This window comes from Rhopilema esculentum, chromosome 9 (assembly GCF_057945365.1).
Source record: "Rhopilema esculentum isolate cy_ngs chromosome 9, ASM5794536v1, whole genome shotgun sequence".
NCBI classification, from domain to species: Eukaryota; Metazoa; Cnidaria; class Scyphozoa; order Rhizostomeae; family Rhizostomatidae; genus Rhopilema; species Rhopilema esculentum.
In genome coordinates, this window is record NC_142823.1 from 1,975,818 (window position 1) to 1,995,236 (window position 19,419).

General features: G+C 38.1%; 1 protein-coding gene across 2 annotated transcripts; it reads right to left on the reverse strand.

Annotated features, from left to right (window-relative positions):
* LOC135688899 (kelch-like protein 20) lies at positions 1–18,032 on the reverse strand. Of its 2 annotated transcripts, XM_065205958.2 has the most exons (7): positions 17,843–18,032; positions 15,303–15,345; positions 13,398–14,186; positions 12,635–12,819; positions 11,637–11,760; positions 10,725–10,920; positions 1–2,054 (listed from the first exon to the last, which is right to left on the reverse strand). In XM_065205958.2, the coding sequence occupies exons 3-7, from the start codon at positions 14,143–14,145 to the stop codon at positions 1,565–1,567; spliced, it is 1,743 nt and encodes a 580-aa protein (XP_065062030.1). In that variant the 5' UTR covers positions 14,146–14,186; positions 15,303–15,345; positions 17,843–18,032; the 3' UTR covers positions 1–1,564. The 2 variants fall into 2 exon arrangements, with proteins under 2 accessions (XP_065062030.1, XP_065062029.1); XM_065205957.2 differs by lacking the exon at positions 15,303–15,345 and having other exon boundaries at positions 17,843–18,031.
* Between the last annotated feature and the right edge of the window lie 1,387 nt (positions 18,033–19,419).

Consider the following 19,419-nt stretch of genomic DNA (forward strand, 5'->3'; position numbering starts at 1 on the left):
TGTTTATCTATCCAACCATCCTGTTTTATTTTCACCTCCTCTACCTTAAAAGATCTTGATCCTCAAGAGAGAGTTTTGATAACAAGAGCTTAGTGCCTGTCAGAGGCCCTCTTACTCATAGGCTGTGAATAGATTCGATCAGTGGCGCCATGTTTAAATGTTGCTGATAATGAATAGAAGCTAGCGTTTTTTGTAGAAACACTGATGTAGTTATCCACGCTCTTTCTTAGCAATGATTTAGCTAACGCAGCTTTAAAGGCTCTTTGCGCAACCGGCATGCTTAGCGGCAGCTGTCTTGAAAAATTGTTTGTTTTTTGTATTTTCATTCAGTTCGATATTCGGCCGGTTTTGAAAAAATAGTCGCAAAGCATGCTGGTTGCGCAAGATTCTTTAAAGCCCGTGTCATAACAACTGCTAAACCAACTGGTTAGTGAAGTGATTACCAACGTTAATCATCTTAATTAGTGTCAACACAGAGTTCAGAAAACGCCTCAGCTTTCTTCCAAACGAAATTTTGTCCCATTTGCCTTCCTCAGAATTTCCTTGTACCTTTTCATTAGTAAAATTATCAATGGTTTGGTCTTAATGCTTTGTCAGAAAAAAGAAAAGCTCCAGCAAAACGTTAAATTTCTCTCACTTCATAAGTTATGCCTTCCTCAAAGCTACTACTTTGTTTCATGGCCTTCCTCCGGCTCACAGCTGTGGAGCCATAATTTTTTCTGGACTCTGGTCAAACACCTTGTTGAATCAACTTTCTGACCTTTCAAGGCTATATCATTTTTGCATTGCCCTGTGTTCCAATGAAGAGATTCACTCATATAACACAAGCAGGTATAGACTTTCTTTATTTTGAAAATAATAATCTTAAATATTTCATTCTTAATGTTTAATTCGATTTAGTTTTTTATATCACATTTACAACTTTATATTATTTCACGGAGCTTACAAAATAAATGGTCTTTCTAGCAACACTTTAGTGAACTGCATGGCACAACTGTTGTAAGTCTTGCTCAACTGCTCTTTGGTCCCACTGCGGATAAACCCATGGCAGCTATGATTACATGATATCAATGCCATTCCTTTGCTGAGTCATAAGGAAGTCTATCGAAGCTTGCTTTTGCCTCAGTTGGGCCCCATGTCTCTCACGATCTTGACTTCTTTTACTAAACTTAATAATAATGTTCCATCTATATGTTTTATCCGACTCAATTTATTTTTATAATCATATACCATATCAAAAACTTTTTAATATTGAAATTTGGCTTACAAAATAAATGGTATTGAAAGCAACAATTTGTTGGAACATATACATTGAACTGTTCTAAGAACACACAGCTTTCGTAAGTTTTTGTCAGCTGTTTCTCTGGTCTCATCTGGGGTAATCCTTTGACGGTTATGACCATTTGTCAATTCGTGATCTCCCCACGCCTTCCTTTAGCCAATCATAACAATGCTTTGCTTTTGCCTTAGTTAGGCCTTATGGGTCTCAAGATCTTGATTTCACGTACTAAACCATTCCTCACTGATGGTCTTCCATCAATCAAACCAATTTCGACTTGGCATTTCAGAGAACAACCACCCCCATTCCTTCTTTCGCGTTTACCATCGGCGCAAAGATGTCCCATTTATTCAGGACTGGGTCATACACTTCAACTGAGCTTGTTTCCTTGTTCATGCATGCACCGCCAATAGCCAATATCTTATCACCGAGCGCAGCAACCGCAACACTTTCTCTTCTTGTGGTCATAGATGGTAGGAATTGCCATCTGTTAGCACGGGGATCAAAACATTCAATTGAGTTTAAGTCCTGGTCAAAATCACTACCACCCAATGCATATATCGCACCGTTCAACACAGCAGCTCCGAAGTAACGACGGCGAAATCCCATCGATGACGTGAAATACCATTTGCCCGTTCGAGGATCGAAACGTTCCATTGTGTTAAGAATACAAACACCGTTGTCACCCCCCATTGCGTATAGAGCTCCTTCCAAGGAGACAGACGCGAGGCCTTCTCGTTTTGCGTTCATGTGTGGCAGAAAGCTCCAGTTGTCCCTGGGGTGAAAAAAGATGTTTTAAGCATTTCGTAAATCACTGAAGGCCTAAGACAGCGATACCTACGCCATGCTCTTATATTGTTTTTCTACATAACCTAGATTTATACATTGCGTTCAATCCTTCACAGAACTCACTTCTTTGCTTTCACATTATTCTTAATGTAACGATAAGATTCTTGTCATGACGGTGAAGTATCAGGTCGTTGGCTAAGCGATGGGCTAGGCCCACGGGCCTAGCCCCAAGTAGATAGCACACAAGAGATACTCGTTCTTTGATGTTATGTTTATCGTTAAAACAGTAAGACAAAATTATTCTAAGTAGGATTACATTATATTAAAGCACAACAAAGGAACACTGTGAAACATCACACAACACGATGACAGTGACGCACATTTCCCAAAAAGGGAGTTACTAACACAACAGCGCGACAAACAAACATGTGACATTAACACGCAACATAATCAAAGATCTAGCTGAACATAATAATAATAATTACTGAAGTTTACTAATGTTAAAACGTTACATTAAATTCGTTGCCTCCATCTCGCTGCATTGTTTGTTCTCTCCTTTCCTTCACTGAGAGTACGGTTTGTCAGTGTCCGGGCACATTCATCGAATATTTAAAAGCCTTTCAGATAACGTACATATTGGGGCAACGGTGTGATACTAAAATCTGCGTGGCAACCAAATCTGCGTGGGCCCACTCCAAATCTTTTTTTGCGTCTGGATCATCTAATTTGCATAACAGAGGCCGCTCTGCATGCAGCCCATGCGAAAGCTATTTTGGCGCCTGTACCTTGCATAATGTCATAAAATCTTACAACAGGATTAAATTTTTTTCAATCTCCCAAAGGTTTTTAATCGAGAAAGAAAAGAAAGATACAACATTTTAGTCCAAGATTGATAGCACATACATTCGGCCACAAATTAGTAAAAATAAACTAACGAGATAAAATAATCAATATTTTGGAAAATAACATTTCTTTGTGCGTTGTAAATACTATGATTTGATTTGATTTCTTAGGGAGAGTAATTAAGTATAAGACCTCACGGAGAAAAATGCTGATATACACTTTTTCTAAATTATAATTTTATTTCAAGAAATTTATAAAAGGCATCTCTAAGGTCCTCAAATTTGATTCCGACTTCTAAAATGGCTGCAAGGGGGAGCAGTTTTGTCCCAGGTTCTCAAGGTCTGTTATCATGGACACTGGAAGTGGAACGACTTAAGAGCAAGGGGACAAGCTTGAGTAAAGGGCCTTTGAAAATAATTTTCAGCTTCTACTCATTCCTCCTACTAACTACTAACTGACATTTTATTTCTAAGGTCCTCAAATTTGATTCCGACTTCTAAAATGGCTGCAAGGGGGAGCAGTTTTGTCCCAGGTTCTCAAGGTCTGTTATCATGGACACTGGAAGTGGAACGACTTAAGAGCAAGGGGTCAAGCTTGAGTAAAGGGCCTTTGAAAATAATTTTCAGCTTCTACTCATTCCTCCTACTAACTACTAACTGACATTTTATTTCTAAGGTCCTCAAATTTGATTCCGACTTCTAAAATGGCTGCAAGGGGGAGCAGTTTTGTCCCAGGTTCTCAAGGTCTGTTATCATGGACACTGGAAGTGGAACGACTTAAGAGCAAGGGGACAAGCTTGAGTAAAGGGCCTTTGAAAATAATTTTCAGCTTCTACTCATTCCTCCTACTAACTACTAACTGAAATTTTATTTCTAAGGTCCTCAAATTTGATTCCGACTTCTAAAATGGCTGCAAGGGGGAGCAGTTTTGTCCCAGGTTCTCAAGGTCTGTTATCATGGACACTGGAAGTGGAACGACTTAAGAGCAAGGGGACAAGCTTGAGTAAAGGGCCTTTGAAAATAATTTTCAGCTTCTACTCATTCCTCCTACTAACTACTAACTGACATTTTATTTCTAAGTTCCTCAAATTTGATTCCGACTTCTAAAATGGCTGCAAGGGGGAGCAGTTTTGTCCCAGGTTCTCAAGGTCTGTTATCATGGACACTGGAAGTGGAACGACTTAAGAGCAAGGGGACAAGCTTGAGTAAAGGGCCTTTGAAAATAATTTTCAGCTTCTACTCATTCCTCCTACTAACTACTAACTGACATTTTATTTCAATCTTCTGTTTGTATCTTGAAAATTGGCTTACTTTGGCATAAGGATTTATTTTACAAGTTTTGAGAAATGTCGTCATGAATTGAGCACTGCAATTAGAATTTCAACGGAATCTCTCTGATTTTTACAATGGGGCGGTTTCAAGGGTACTTTAATCAAATGGGCACGCTGGCCCCTCTTGCCCCTCCTATCAAAAGGCAACAGGGGCGGTTGACCCTCGCGCCCCATTCTCCGGCGTCCCTGTCTGTAATGTTTCGTAATGTAATTCTTTTTTAAGAATGGAATCAACAAACATAACAAAAGTAAAGGTAAATTTTTAAAGCAATTCAAAGAAAATTACTGTAAGAAAAATTCTGAAATGTATCCTAAGCTAAACTAAAGACTGGTGTCTTATTAAGTAATAAATTTCATTTTAAATCAGGATTTGTTAAAAGAAACAAAATTACGCCTGTAAATGTATAAGGTTTAAAATGAATAAATAAATGCAAGCTAAGCTTAAAGGCGTGGTCGCGATGGCCCCTGCCATTGAATAAGCCCCTAATCGTATTATGCGGATTCTAATCTATGATAAATTGAACATATTTGGAGAAATGAAGGTAAATAAATAAAAAGAAATTCCAAAATGCTTTTGACATTGATGTAAACATCGATTATTTAGAAATGTTCAATTCTCATAGTGAATTGAAAAACTAAAAGAGCCTTTGATAATGGGCTAATTTATTTCAATTTTCAGATGGTTCTTTTTTTTCCCACCCTTGTTTAAGGCCTTCTCTTCAATTTGCTCTTACTATAATTAACAAACTACCAAAAGAGAGAGGGGCCAATTTAAAGATTTACATAATAAAACTAAAAAAATACTACTAGGTAGAAGTTGCTCAAAAAAATTACCTTCCAACTATCATTAAAAAATGGTAATATTAAGTTGTAGTAATTACCACTTTGTGCAGTATTGTACACTGGTACCAGAGCAACATAAATTCGAGCGCGGAAATTAGAAGATACGAGTGTATAAGCGGAGGACGTTCCTTAAAATGGGTCTCTAGTTAAGCGCTCAAATTTTGTGGCTTTGGTACCCAGGGTAGCAGCATTGAGACGGTTTTGTGCAATGATTAAAACTGTTTTTAGTCTTAGTGGGCCACTTTACATCAGCGTAATGTCAAACGCAGCCTTATTGCACTTGGCACCACCACACAGTCTTACGCAGTGATACATCTTGGATCATGTTTGTCATTATAGTAATGCGTCAAAAGAGAAGGGACAGGTCTCAGTACAGTATGGTGTATACACTTTTTATTATAAGAATAAAGTCTATAAGAACATTGAGGCTAAAAATCTCTGAAATTTAAGAATAATCCAAGAAGAGCACAAGGCTCAAACTTCACCAAAAATTAAATTTTTTGTTTTTTTGAGTCTTTTGGAAAGCAAAACAAGTCTGTGTTTCACGCTGTCTTGAAATAGACGTATCTGGTCTTGAAGTCCTTAAAACTTAAATGCAATCCGGCTATACCTTATGTCGCTTAAAATTAATTTAAGAATAATCTGAGGCTCATAATAAAAAAATTAAAGAATATTGAAGCTCATCAAAAAATTAGGTATTCTTATAAAAGTGTATTGCTTCATATCTTTTTGTGCATACAAGGACGAAGAAACCATCACTAGAGTGGTGGAGGCCTGCATTAAGGGGCATCCCAGCAAAGTTTCTATAAAATGCCAAAGATATTGAAAAGACTGTTTTTACAAGCCCTGATATAGTGCAATAATATCATAGATATGTTTTGGAATTGTTGTGAGCGGTGCCGCCGAAAGGAGCTAGAGGCCCTGGGGATAGAGGGAAAGATTTTTGCTAAATTTTTGCTACCACGCGCTTTCGATTGTCTTAAAATACATTTCCGAACATTTATTGCAGTCATTTTCTTGCCATCGTTTAAAACGTTGTTCTTTTTTGGCGTACCTTTTTTATCGCTTCTTTTGTAATTAGTATTTGATTTATTGCATTTTGAAAAAGAAATGTTTTACTTTTTGAGGCCCCCTGAAACCATCAAAGGCGATTTCCCCCTATTCCCTATTTGGTGGCCCTGGTTGCGAGTTGGTTGTTTTGATGTTTCTAAAAGCAGATTGCATGGATAAATTTTAGAACATGGCTCCAAAAAGTCATCCCCTGCTCTCTTTGCTCAGTTCGTAAGGCATCTAAGCATTTCAAGTGTAATTTTTGGTTATGCATATAGCAAAATGGGGAAACAAAGTGCAGAGCATGTGCCCATGATGTATAGTAAGGGTGTGGAATGGAGACGGTTTGCACTAAAAGGTACAACAAAGAATACAATGTGAGTTAACCAATCCCAATCTCGAAAACTTTTACACCTTTCTACGCTTAGAATAGGAATTTGCAACCATATACTTTGTAGCTCTTTGTCCTACTTTCTACTTTCTTTGTAATTATGTGGATGATACTACTATCTTTCCTTGTGGATCCGATCTGCACGTAATATTAGAATCACTCGAAAGAAACGCTTGCTTGTTATCACAATGGTTTGAGGATAGTTACATGAAAATGAACGAAGAAAAATGACATCTTCTAATATTCGGGAAAAAAGATAAAGGGGTCTCTGTATAAATCTGATAAAAGAGAGTACCAAAGAAACACTTCTTAGAATAACCTTCGACAAAATGTTAAGCTTCCAATCTCTGCAAACCTCTGCAAAAAGGCCAGTCAAAAACTTCTTGCTGTAAATCGCATATCAACATTAATGGCTGCACCTCAACTAGTTCTAGCAATGAACTCCCGATAAATTGAAACTTCACATTTCCAATTTTTCTGCGTGGGCTCATTATTTTCGATTCTTCTCCAAAATATAGCAATTTTTTACCAAAAACGTTGATAATATGATAGTTCTCATCGATTTGAAGCATTAAGAACAGTGACAACTTGTAGACTTAGACAGGGGGCAGATCAGGTAGGCCACGCAGATAAATTGAAACTGCAGATTTCCAATTTTTCTGCGTGGGCTCATTATTTTCGATTCTTGTCCAAAATATGGCAATTTTTTACCAAAAACGTTGATAATATGATGGTTCTCATCGATTTAAAGCAATAGGAACAGTGACAACTTGTAGACTTAGACAGTGGGGCAGATAAGGTAGGCCACGCAGATAAATAGAAACTGCAGATTTCCAATTTTTCTGCGTGGGCTCATTATTTTCGATTCTTGTCCAAAATATGGCAATTTTTTACCAAAAACGTTGATAATATGATAGTTCTCATCGATTTAAAGCAATAGGAACAGTGACAACTTGTAGACTTAGACAGTGGGGCAGATAAGGTAGGCCACGCAGATAAATTGAAACTTCACATTTCCAATTTTTCTGCGTGGGCTCATTATTTTCGATTCTTCTCCAAAATATAGCAATTTTTTACCAAAAACGTTGATAATATGATAGTTCTCATCGATTTGAAGCATTAAGAACAGTGACAACTTGTAGACTTAGACAGGGGGCAGATCAGGTAGGCCACGCAGATAAATTGAAACTGCAGATTTCCAATTTTTCTGCGTGGGCTCATTATTTTCGATTCTTGTCCAAAATATGGCAATTTTTTACCAAAAACGTTGATAATATGATAGTTCTCATCGATTTAAAGCAATAGGAACAGTGACAACTTGTAGACTTAGACAGTGGGGCAGATAAGGTAGGCCACGCAGATAAATTGAAACTTCACATTTCCAATTTTTCTGCGTGGGCTCATTATTTTCGATTCTTCTCCAAAATATAGCAATTTTTTACCAAAAACGTTGATAATATGATAGTTCTCATCGATTTGAAGCATTAAGAACAGTGACAACTTGTAGACTTAGACAGGGGGCAGATCAGGTAGGCCACGCAGATAAATTGAAACTGCAGATTTCCAATTTTTCTGCGTGGGCTCATTATTTTCGATTCTTGTCCAAAATATGGCAATTTTTTACCAAAAACGTTGATAATATGATAGTTCTCATCGATTTGAAGCATTAAGAACAGTGACAAGTTTTAGACTTAGACAGGGGGCAGGTAAGGTAGGCCACGCAGATAAATTGAAACTTCACATTTCCAATTTTTCTGCGTGGGCTCATTATTTTCGATTCTTGTCCAAAATATAGCAATTTTTTACCAAAAACGTTGATAATACGATAGTTCTCATCGATTTGAAGCAATAGGAACATTGACAACTTGCAGACTGAGACAGGGGGGCAGATAAGGTAGGCCACGCAGATAAATTGAATCTTAACATTTCCAATTTTTCTGCGTGGGCTCATTATTTTCGATTCTTGTCCAAAATATAACAACTTTTTATCAAAAACGTTGATAATATGATAGTTCTCATCGATTTGAAGCATTAAGAACAGTGACAAGTTTTAGACTTAGACAGGGGGGCAGGTAAGGTAGGCCACGCAGATAAAATTGAAACTTCACATTTCCAATTTTTCTGCGTGGGCTCATTATTTTCGATTCTTGTCCAAAATATAGCAATTTTTTACCAAAAACGTTGATAATACGATAGTTCTCATCGATTTGAAGCAATAGGAACATTGACAACTTGCAGACTGAGACAGGGGGGCAGATAAGGTAGGCCACGCAGATAAATTGAATCTTAACATTTCCAATTTTTCTGCGTGGGCTCATTATTTTCGATTCTTGTCCAAAATATAACAACTTTTTATCAAAAACGTTGATAATATGATAGTTCTCATCGATTTTAAGCATTAAGAACAGTGACAAGTTTTAGACTTAGACAGGGGGCAGGTAAGGTAGGCCACGCAGATAAATTGAAACTTCACATTTCCAATTTTTCTGCGTGGGCTCATTATTTTCGATTCTTCTCCAAAATATAGCAATTTTTTACCAAAAACGTTGATAATATGATAGTTCTCATCGATTTGAAGCATTAAGAACAGTGACAACTTGTAGACTTAGACAGGGGGCAGATCAGGTAGGCCACGCAGATAAATTGAAACTGCAGATTTCCAATTTTTCTGCGTGGGCTCATTATTTTCGATTCTTGTCCAAAATATGGCAATTTTTTACCAAAAACGTTGATAATATGATAGTTCTCATCGATTTGAAGCATTAAGAACAGTGACAAGTTTTAGACTTAGACAGGGGGGCAGGTAAGGTAGGCCACGCAGATAAAATTGAAACTTCACATTTCCAATTTTTCTGCGTGGGCTCATTATTTTCGATTCTTGTCCAAAATATAGCAATTTTTTACCAAAAACGTTGATAATACGATGGTTCTCATCGATTTGAAGCAATAGGAACATTGACAACTTGCAGACTGAGACAGGGGGGCAGATAAGGTAGGCCACGCAGATAAATTGAAACTTCACATTTCCAATTTTTCTGCGTGGGCTCATTATTTTCGATTCTTGTCCAAAATATAGCAATTTTTTACCAAAAACGTTGATAATACGATAGTTCTCATCGATTTGAAGCAATAGGAACATTGACAACTTGCAGACTGAGACAGGGGGGCAGATAAGGTAGGCCACGCAGATAAATTGAATCTTAACATTTCCAATTTTTCTGCGTGGGCTCATTATTTTCGATTCTTGTCCAAAATATAACAACTTTTTATCAAAAACGTTGATAATATGATAGTTCTCATCGATTTGAAGCATTAAGAACAGTGACAACTTGTAGACTTAGACAGGGGGCAGGTAAGGTAGGCCACGCAGATAAATTGAAACTTCACATTTCCAATTTTTCTGCGTGGGCTCATTATTTTCGATTCTTGTCCAAAATATAGCAATTTTTTACCAAAAACGTTGATAATACGATAGTTCTCATCGATTTGAAGCAATAGGAACATTGACAACTTGCAGACTGAGACAGGGGGGCAGATAAGGTAGGCCACGCAGATAAATTGAATCTTAACATTTCCAATTTTTCTGCGTGGGCTCATTATTTTCGATTCTTGTCCAAAATATAACAACTTTTTATCAAAAACGTTGATAATATGATAGTTCTCATCGATTTGAAGCATTAAGAACAGTGACAAGTTTTAGACTTAGACAGGGGGGCAGGTAAGGTAGGCCACGCAGATAAAATTGAAATTTTACATTTCCAATTTTTCTGCGTGGGCTCATTATTTTCGATTCTTCCCCAAAATAAAGTGGTCTCCTTCAACAAAAACGCTCGCAAATGGTATGTCTGAACGGAAGAGGAACACAAAAAGATTGTAGACTACCTGAAACATTTCACGTTTCCTTTATCTTTGCGCATGCGTGGGTATAATCCCATATTTTTCTCCTCAAAGTTTCATTCATCTTAAAAGTAGATGTGAGAATGATTTGATGTTGTCGTCATGTGACGCAGCGTTTGGCATAATGCATCTTGCCCTGATGCAGTAGCCCACGCAGATTCTGGTAACCACGCAAAAAAAAGTATTACAACGGTTTCGAATATCTAGAATGCTTTAAGTGGAGGCTCCTAGCCCCCCCCCCCTCCTCCTCCAAATGATTGCCTACAATACTCTAAAAATAACGACACTGGTTAAATGCTTACCGCACGGGATCGTAGCGCTCCGCCGAGCAGTATTCTGCTGTTGTGAAATTGCTCCCGCCCAATGCATACAACCAACCATCTAACTCAGACACTGCTAACGCATGTCTAGCTTCGTGCATAGAACTCCGAAATTGCCATTGATTTGAATCGAGGTCATACACTTCCATGCAGCTCAAGGCTGACTGTCCATCGCATCCTGTAAGCGGTGAAATGTAATTGGTTTATCATTGATTTATCAACCAATGGAAAACAAGAAAGGGTTTTACATCCTACATAAGCTTTTTCGGTGTTGTAATATGCAGTTGTGCAAGGTTTGTTTTGTTGATGGTCTGGTGGGAAAAGGTAATTAATAGTTTCTTAAATTAATGTCAGGCAGCTAGAAAAAATAGATCGAACTGCCCAATATACAGTAAACAACTGTGGCGACAGGCAACGTGGAGCAGGTAGGCTAGGAGGGGGGGGGCTTTAGAAGAGATAGCGGAACCCCCACTTTTTACGAAAGATGCAAAATATTAGTTAGTGAACCACCAGTAAAGCCTCCTTTTATTCGGTTTTAGGCCCCGTACTTTTAAGGACCCCTCACTTTTCTCAACGCTCCGCGGTGCCTGAGGGAGGGGGTATAATGTGCATACACCAAAAGGAGCTGATTTTAACCCCCCTCTTTCTCTCTTGCTATCCCCATAATCATTTGTTGTTGACTAACCTAGCCAACGAGACCCTTTAGATAAAGTTCATAATGATTAATCCATTCTTAACGTGCGTAAATCATTGCAAGATGAAGTTCATATTTAATTATGAGCATATCATCAATTCTATAACGCATGTTTTTCCCGTGAGCATCCCCTTCTCCCCCCTTACTATGGTCGTGCGCCTTAGTTGAACCACCTCCTACCCATATTTAACCCTGCTCACCTCCAACAGCGTATATCTTTCCGTCATACGTGGATACTCCGACGCCGTCTCTTTGCTTGTTCATGCCTTTCAGCTTCTCCCAGTTATCTTTTGCCATTGAATAGACCTCTAATGAGCTGAAAACCTGAAGAATTATCAGAAGTTGCTCATCATCTTGATATGACTGACAAAAGGGGGTTCAAAAGATCTAGCGAAGGTTTGCAATAAAAGAAATGATTCGGTGTGATGAATCGGATCTCCATGGTCAGAGACGCAGAAACCATCTCACTCATTTAATTTAATATTCTTTTTATACAAATATGCACATCAGCAATAAAGTAACTAAATAAAAATTTACACATAGAAATGTAACAATCTTCCAGAGGATGTGTTTCAATTCTGTATATGCATTTTTAGTTGTTTTTTTGAAACGATCATGGAGTATTTTTCTATGCTTTGAGTGCTGTTCAGTGAGAGCTTTTCTTGGCAAATTCTATACCCGAGAACCTGGATACCTTTGCATTGCCTGGTTATATAGGTCAAGTGCGAAGACCATGGTTCGTATTTGTCCTATAGGCTTTCGGGACAAAGCTTTTTCATTGGCTTTCGTTGGCTTCCCATATACCTTCAGGGCAGAAATCTGAATTTTAAAGGGGAAAACAACTTCAGGGTATTGTCAACACGCCTGTTATTAACAATGTTTAATCTGAATCATTTTCTCCATTCGGGGTCCACCTACTAGAATTATTTGATGAGTGATCAGGTATTTTAGTTTTGAATATCATACAAAACTGCAGCGAGACAGCATTGCAAGAGAATTGTCTATTCTTGGCATGAATCAAGGCCATAATGGGTGTACTTTCATAAATTAACGCACTTTCCACCTTTGCTCCCATCCCACTTCCCAAGCCTTTAGTTGCAGCTGCTATTGAAATATAAAACATGCACTCATTGCTATACAGTGAAGATCGACACTATGCCAATGTCTGCGGAAAATTCAATTTATGCTAATTATTCACCTTCTGGTGGACTTCGCCTCCAACCAAGTAGATCTTCGCCTCTTTGTGAAGTGACCTCGACTGGAATTCATGCGGCGCATTGTCAACTGACCAATCAGGAATCAGATGGTGTGTCTTCGCTGCATTCACAAGCTTCATACAAGAGCTACTGTTTTCAATTAATGGCTCATGTTCAACACAGTCGACTGCAGAAAATTAGATAAGATTTGGAGTTATCGAAAAGTGAGGGGAAAGGAAAGTAATTTTGATCTGGTAAGTAATAAATTGAGTAACAAAAAGGATTACAGGCATATTTCAACATGAAGATTCCACAGCCATCTTATTTCTACCCTGCCTTATTAAAGTTACTTCTGTTAATTTCTGTCCCTTTCACTGAACAATTATATCTCATTCGGTTCTCGTTTTCCCCTTAAAGGCCCCTTTGATTTACAGGTGACGGTTTTTGGATTTTTATACAGATTCGCGACCTCAATCTGCTGTATACAGAGGTTTTAGCGCCTTCTACCATAATTCGTCGGCCGAGTGGCATAACATTTTCCAGCTTTTGCCAATAACCTTTTTGCATTTATCGTCATTAAGCTTCGATGCAGAGTCCAGAAATGTTGGCAGGTTTAAGCCCTGAAAAGGTCGTTCAAAGAGAAAGAATTGCAGTTACTGTCCCTTGTTTTTCAGGGTGTTTTGGAAGGTTTTCAATGTTCGGACTCTGCTTTGACCAAACAATACATGTATTTCACCCAGCATCAAAATATTTTTGAAACGATACCTATTTCTTTGGGTGGAAGCAGATGCAAACGCACATGTTTGAATAGACTTGACAGACGCTTTTCCCTCTTCGCAGTGTCATGCTTCACCCATACCATCAACGCCTCGAATACGTCTTTCTCCGTAGTGATACCGAGGCTTTCAGATGATAAGAGCTCTTCGACCTGTTCGTAAGTTGCTTCCAGAAAAGCCTCGGTCCTTGTCACGTGTCGAAAATTTTGCTGAGCATACTTCAATGAGTATGACCTCAATGTCTGACAGTTATGAAGATCTGCAAAGACTGAGATTTCCATACAGTTTGATGGCGTTAATTTACTTGAAAGAAAAGCACTTGTGCTGTCTTTAATTACCGTAAAATCCAGCATATCCGCAGCTGTGAGAAGTTCAAAAACAGTTTCAGCTGAAATTTCAATCGAGCTAGTGTAACAAAACGTCACGAGAGTTTGAAGAGATAAAAACGTTATATCCTTGAGCTCTATGACATCTTGGGCACTTTCTTTCAGATTTGTCGTAAACATGGTAGTAAAATAAGGACTGCAGGCAGCAAGTACTGCCTTGTGTGTTTTGATTTTCTGCCCCTCAGCTATCAAGGTAACGTCACATAGTGTTTGTGACTGGTAAAATTCATTCAGTTTGTTCAAAAGGCTGTTTTCATGGTGTGAGCTCTCGAAGCAAAACATATCTTTATTTTTCCTGGCTTCCTGTTTTTCAGGCCCATCTTTCAAATAATGCTGCCTTTTTTCTCTCATTTTGAGAACTTTTGTTGCTGTAGATGTCGGATGTTAGATATCTGAAACAAAGTCGATAAATATTGAAATTGTATCAAGAGTTAACGAAAAGTAAGTTCAGTTACAAGAACAGCAGTTTTTCTGCTTTTTCAGACATTAACTAACGGGCTAGCCCCTTCTCCATGTAATCGAAAGTTTGCCCAACACAAAGCATGCTATTGATACCGGGATCAATTTATTCCTTCTCGGTTAACCGGGCCGGCCCGCTCCAAGTTATCAGCCCCTTAATGGTCTTTGTGTGCAGGGTTTACAACAGTCACAGTGGTGTCACAGGGGCGTAGCTCATGTTAAAATTGAGACCACGCCCTATTGACCTTCTGTGAATTTTATATGTAGGAGTCAGCATAGAGACAGACGCTAACTCTAGCTTCTATCTAGCCTTAAAACTAAAGAGCACGTTATTGAAACGAATTTCAAATCAGCAGATAAGGAGGGGGACTGCCCATCCAAATGCTTTTCATTTGTTACTCTGTAATAACCAAAATATAAACTGTAACGACCCTGCTTTCATTAAACAGACGAAACTGCTTTTATAAATGGTATGGCATTTCAGTTTTTGAGAGGATGCCGACTTGATGCTTTGTGAATAATTAATAAAGAGCATCAGCATTATTATTAGGCGGCGGTGTAATGCGCTGTTTCCCGCAAAGTAAAGGGATATAGAAGTACTTCAATTTGAAACCACAGGAGCATCCAATATAATCTGGTTCTCAGTTGCGGATAGTCGGCGAGACCTCGCTCTCTCGTGATTTCGAGTGTTGCGTGTTCTCAAACAAACGCAAAATATAGTAAACCGTTCTCGGTGGCCTTAAAAGTAGCTTTCTTACTGCTATCTAATAAAACCAATGAAACCATGTAGCCATTTCCTTCTATGGTAAATGAATTGCACGTAAGCTGAAGCTAAGGAGGGTCTTTGATGTTCGATAAAAAGATTGCATTAATTCAGATGAGTACAACAATAATAGAAATGGTTAGCATAACACTGTCAGTGTACTCTAACCGCTTCACGATTTCGCTTTACTTTGTCTCCAATTAAGTGGTTTGTTATCATATTTTAGCTTTATATTAGGTTTTCAAGAATAGATATCAAGTTGACATGGAAAGATAAAGTTAATTAGCTGAACACTAAGATATCTTCATTGAGTACCGCTGGGCAAATTCCTGAATAGGGGCAAAAAGGTAAACTTGATTAACAGGTCGAAACTTTTCTTTGGGGTTGAATGAGGGATAATTCTTTGCCTTTACGAAAAGGGGGCAGATTCTTTTGTTTTTGTCAAGAAGTGTTGAAGGTTAAAGGGGGCAATATCCCACTTGTATAATGATAGAAAAAACCCTTAACTTTGTATTAGGTATAAATAAGACAATCTTTTGGCGGTACGGAACTTTAAAATGGCTTTGAAAAAGCAAACATTGAGTATACTGAAGCTTTCAGTCTGACACAGATCGAAAACTCTACGCTAGGAGATTTAAAAATAAGACCGGCCCTAACTTAAAGCATGCGAATGTCGAAAGATGAATCCGGGTAAATTTATGTTCGTGCCTCCAATATTTACCCTTACAAATTTAGCTGCTCGTAGCTCGACAGCTTCATCAGGAATTAATTCACATTACTTTGAACATTTTCATTGTTTTCTGGGATTCCTCCTCGATGAAACCGTTTTAAAACTTTGAAACGTTGTAAGAAGAAAACGTGTTTTAATCTTTATAACCAATCTTGCTAGTATCGTAAAAGTTGCATTATAGGGAGCGAAAAGGTCCATTCGTATTTTCGGTAGTATAGATATTTGTCTGTACGGAAAGGGGTTTTGAGCAATCTTAACCGTCCCTGATGAGCATTCAACTGTAACTTTGCCAAAGGGGGACACCCCGTTAACCCCAACATGTTTTTCCACGATATGATTCTCACTCTACTTTTCTTTTAGCTCATGGATTTTTTTAACCTAGTGTCAGGACATGCCAAATGAGCCTCAAAACTTTGTTGCATATCACGTCACTGATACAATTTCTAAACTGGATATGAATCATTGTACATGTGATTCGGAAGTAGAAACTGGTCCCACGGCTCTAATCTCGTTCCTTGTGGCCCATGTCTTTTTTTAAAAGCTTCACTTAAAACCGCGATAATTTACACACTTTCATCGTGACGGTATTCTAAGGTGGGTTTTATGAAATGTGAAGGAAATATAATGTCTAAGGAAGCCATGAAAGATTAAACGGGATAAAAGAAAAGACCCGGAAAATACGTCCATTGTTCCGGATATAATCATATGCATTATGAAAGGGCAAAGAAATGTTGAAATCGCTCATGTTGCCTGGTTCAACTTCCCATGGTTCAGGTTATACGTGGTTTATGTTTTGAAAACAATGCACAAAGACCATCCATCAATTCGAGTATCCATGGCCAACAGAAAGTTACCTACCTACCATTTTGTGTTAATGGACTGTTGCGGATGAAAAGAAAGAGAACGTCAGCAATGTGATCGAGTGAGGATAATGGACGTCGGAGCACAGTCTGGAGTGCGTGTGTGTGTGGGGGAGGGGGGGGGGGAGGTGTTGCCTCTAGACCAATGGGCAAACTTTTATGGTAGATTTACACCATCATTTTTGATGCCACAACCTGAATATCATACTCCGGCAAAATTGAGGAGGCTATGCCCAACCTAGGTTATCCACGTAACTATTACCCCACTCCCCGAATAGCCCCCACCGTTATCGAGAAGAGATAAGGTTTACTAGGAGACCACTTAACAGGAGCGTTTCTCCCCTCAAACCCCCCATCTTCCCCGAAAACTAGCTTCCTAAATGATACTGCATCGATTTATCTATTTTTCCCAAATCCAGTGTCAATGCGATACTTTTGCCAGGAAGAAGATAGTCACCCCCCCCCCCTTCGCGCTTTTTATTGACTTACGTATGCATGCACTGTTGACCGAGGTTTGAAAATTTAATCACGTAGTGTTTCTTGGGAGTTCTTCAATTTTTTTAGCATTCTAACACACCGGCTATTCTCGATATAGTATGACAAGAGTGTGAAGCCGAAACCACGAATCAAGCCGTTGGGTTTTGCAAATATTCAGCAGCTGTTCATTTAGGTCGAATGATAGCCAGAGCATATTTTCATTTCGGTATCTTGTAATAATGTAAATTTTACTTAAGTTAAAGTAGTTAAAAATGCACGGATATGGTAAAGGGAATGGTCAATTATAGTTGTCGGGCAACTTATAGTCCCCAGCCCCTTTTGTGAGCAACTTTGCGCATATCTTTGATGCTCGCAAGTATAAAGTTTTACAATTTCAAAGAGGCCCACAATTACAAAGTTCTTGTTTTCATTTAAAAACCTTTCCATCAACATCATGCGATGTATTTGCAGTTTTAGTTGAAGTATAATCGTATTTCGAACAATATCAAAGAGTTTCATGATATTTCATTGTTGTCAATATCTTGAATTTATACAAAAGCTTGTGTACTTCAAACTTCTACCAAGGTGATCAAGAAATCCATGCTTCAGGTAAACAAAGATTATTTAACATAAGTTCCGTTAGATCATGAATGAAAACAATACCGAGTTCGCTTTCTCACTTCCATTCATACAAATATAAGTAGTTTTTTCTTACTCCTAGAAATAAATAGTACTAAACAAGGAAATTGAAAAACTTACCATCGAAAACCAAATGTCCTTTTATGATGTGATGCACATACGGCCTTACAAAGTTTAAAGTTTTCGTCCAGCGTGCTATGTTTTGTGTTGGAGCTACCTGTTATTTCCTTTTATAAATGAGGTCTTCGCCACCTGTCCGCTGTTAAATGTCTTTATGCCTTCAATGAATCCCATCTGATTACCCCCGTCGATTGTTGACTTTCTCCCACAAATTATAGATTATTGCCAATTAAATCCGGGCGTTATTACGATTGACGTTGTATAACGGACAGAAAACCACAAGTTAAAATACTCTATCAGCTCCCCTCCTGGAAAAATACATTAAATTTCAGGAACTGCAAGGTATTGAGTAAAACCAGGGGTGATTCTGTAAGGATAATGTGGTCTGTGGCTTGATATTCTGTTGAAACCTATTGTTTATGGTTCAATGAAATTTTATGAGTCTATGGGAAATGTCTCATGCTGAAATTACTTTCTTTGACGATAATATTCGTAGCCTATTAACATTAACTTGTAATTTATCGATTTCATTATCTCTTTTTATCGTTTTATTGCATGAGATAATGTATTTTTAATCACTTGGTGCCATATCCGATCATAGATTTCCGTCAAGTCGGCATGTCGGCGGTCGTCAAGTCACGCAAAATATGGACACCATTCACCTATGGCCCCCCCCCCCCCCCCCCGTGATGTGGATTGCTCGTAAAAGCGTGTCCTGTATACACTCTTTTTCTTAAAAATACTATAATTTTTGTCAAGCCACAAAATTTTCTTAAGAAATGTTCGTTTTGAGCCTGAATAAATAATTAAAGTATTCTTAATTGGTGTTAACATAGCTGGTGTTAAATAGCTGTTAATTAGCTGTTTATTAGCTATTATTTTGTAAACCAACATTAAATGAAGTGAATGAAAGAAATCTTATACGCTTTCAGGAGGGACAACGCCACCTGCCCTCGAATAGAAACCACGCTGTTTTAAATGGCGAGATGTGTCTGTTCTGCAATGTGCCTGTGAAGAACATGACATAACAGGCAACTGCTGAAATGAGACACAAATACAGTAGAAACCCGCATTGAAGAACCTAGGTTTTTTCTGGCAGCCTGAATAGGTTATTAATTAACAGGCTGAAATTCTAAATTCCAGTCTAAAGGTTCTTTACAAGGTCCTTATATATGTACATGCCTTGCACCAGTGCCTAATTTAGCGTGGTCTTGTACACTAATAGTGGTTTTGAAAATCCAAATTGTCGTCTTGAAATCAAGAATTAGTGGGAGGATAGTCTCTCTAAGCGTTATGTTTATTAAAAAATCTAAAAAGTAAATGAGTTGTTTTTTCACATCATATTCTAATCATTTTATGTCTCAGAAATGCATTTTTAGCCAATCTAGGGCATTCAGTTTTAAAAATTTTCTGGGCCCCCCTAGAGGGGCCTAAACATTTTTAGGCATAATTAGTGGTATTGTAAAAGTCCCTTGTATTAGGCACTGCCTTGCACACATTAACAATGTTTTCCACCGCAGGAATTCTAATGGACACACTTAAACCAGCTTTTTTATGTTAAATTTCTACCAATCTAA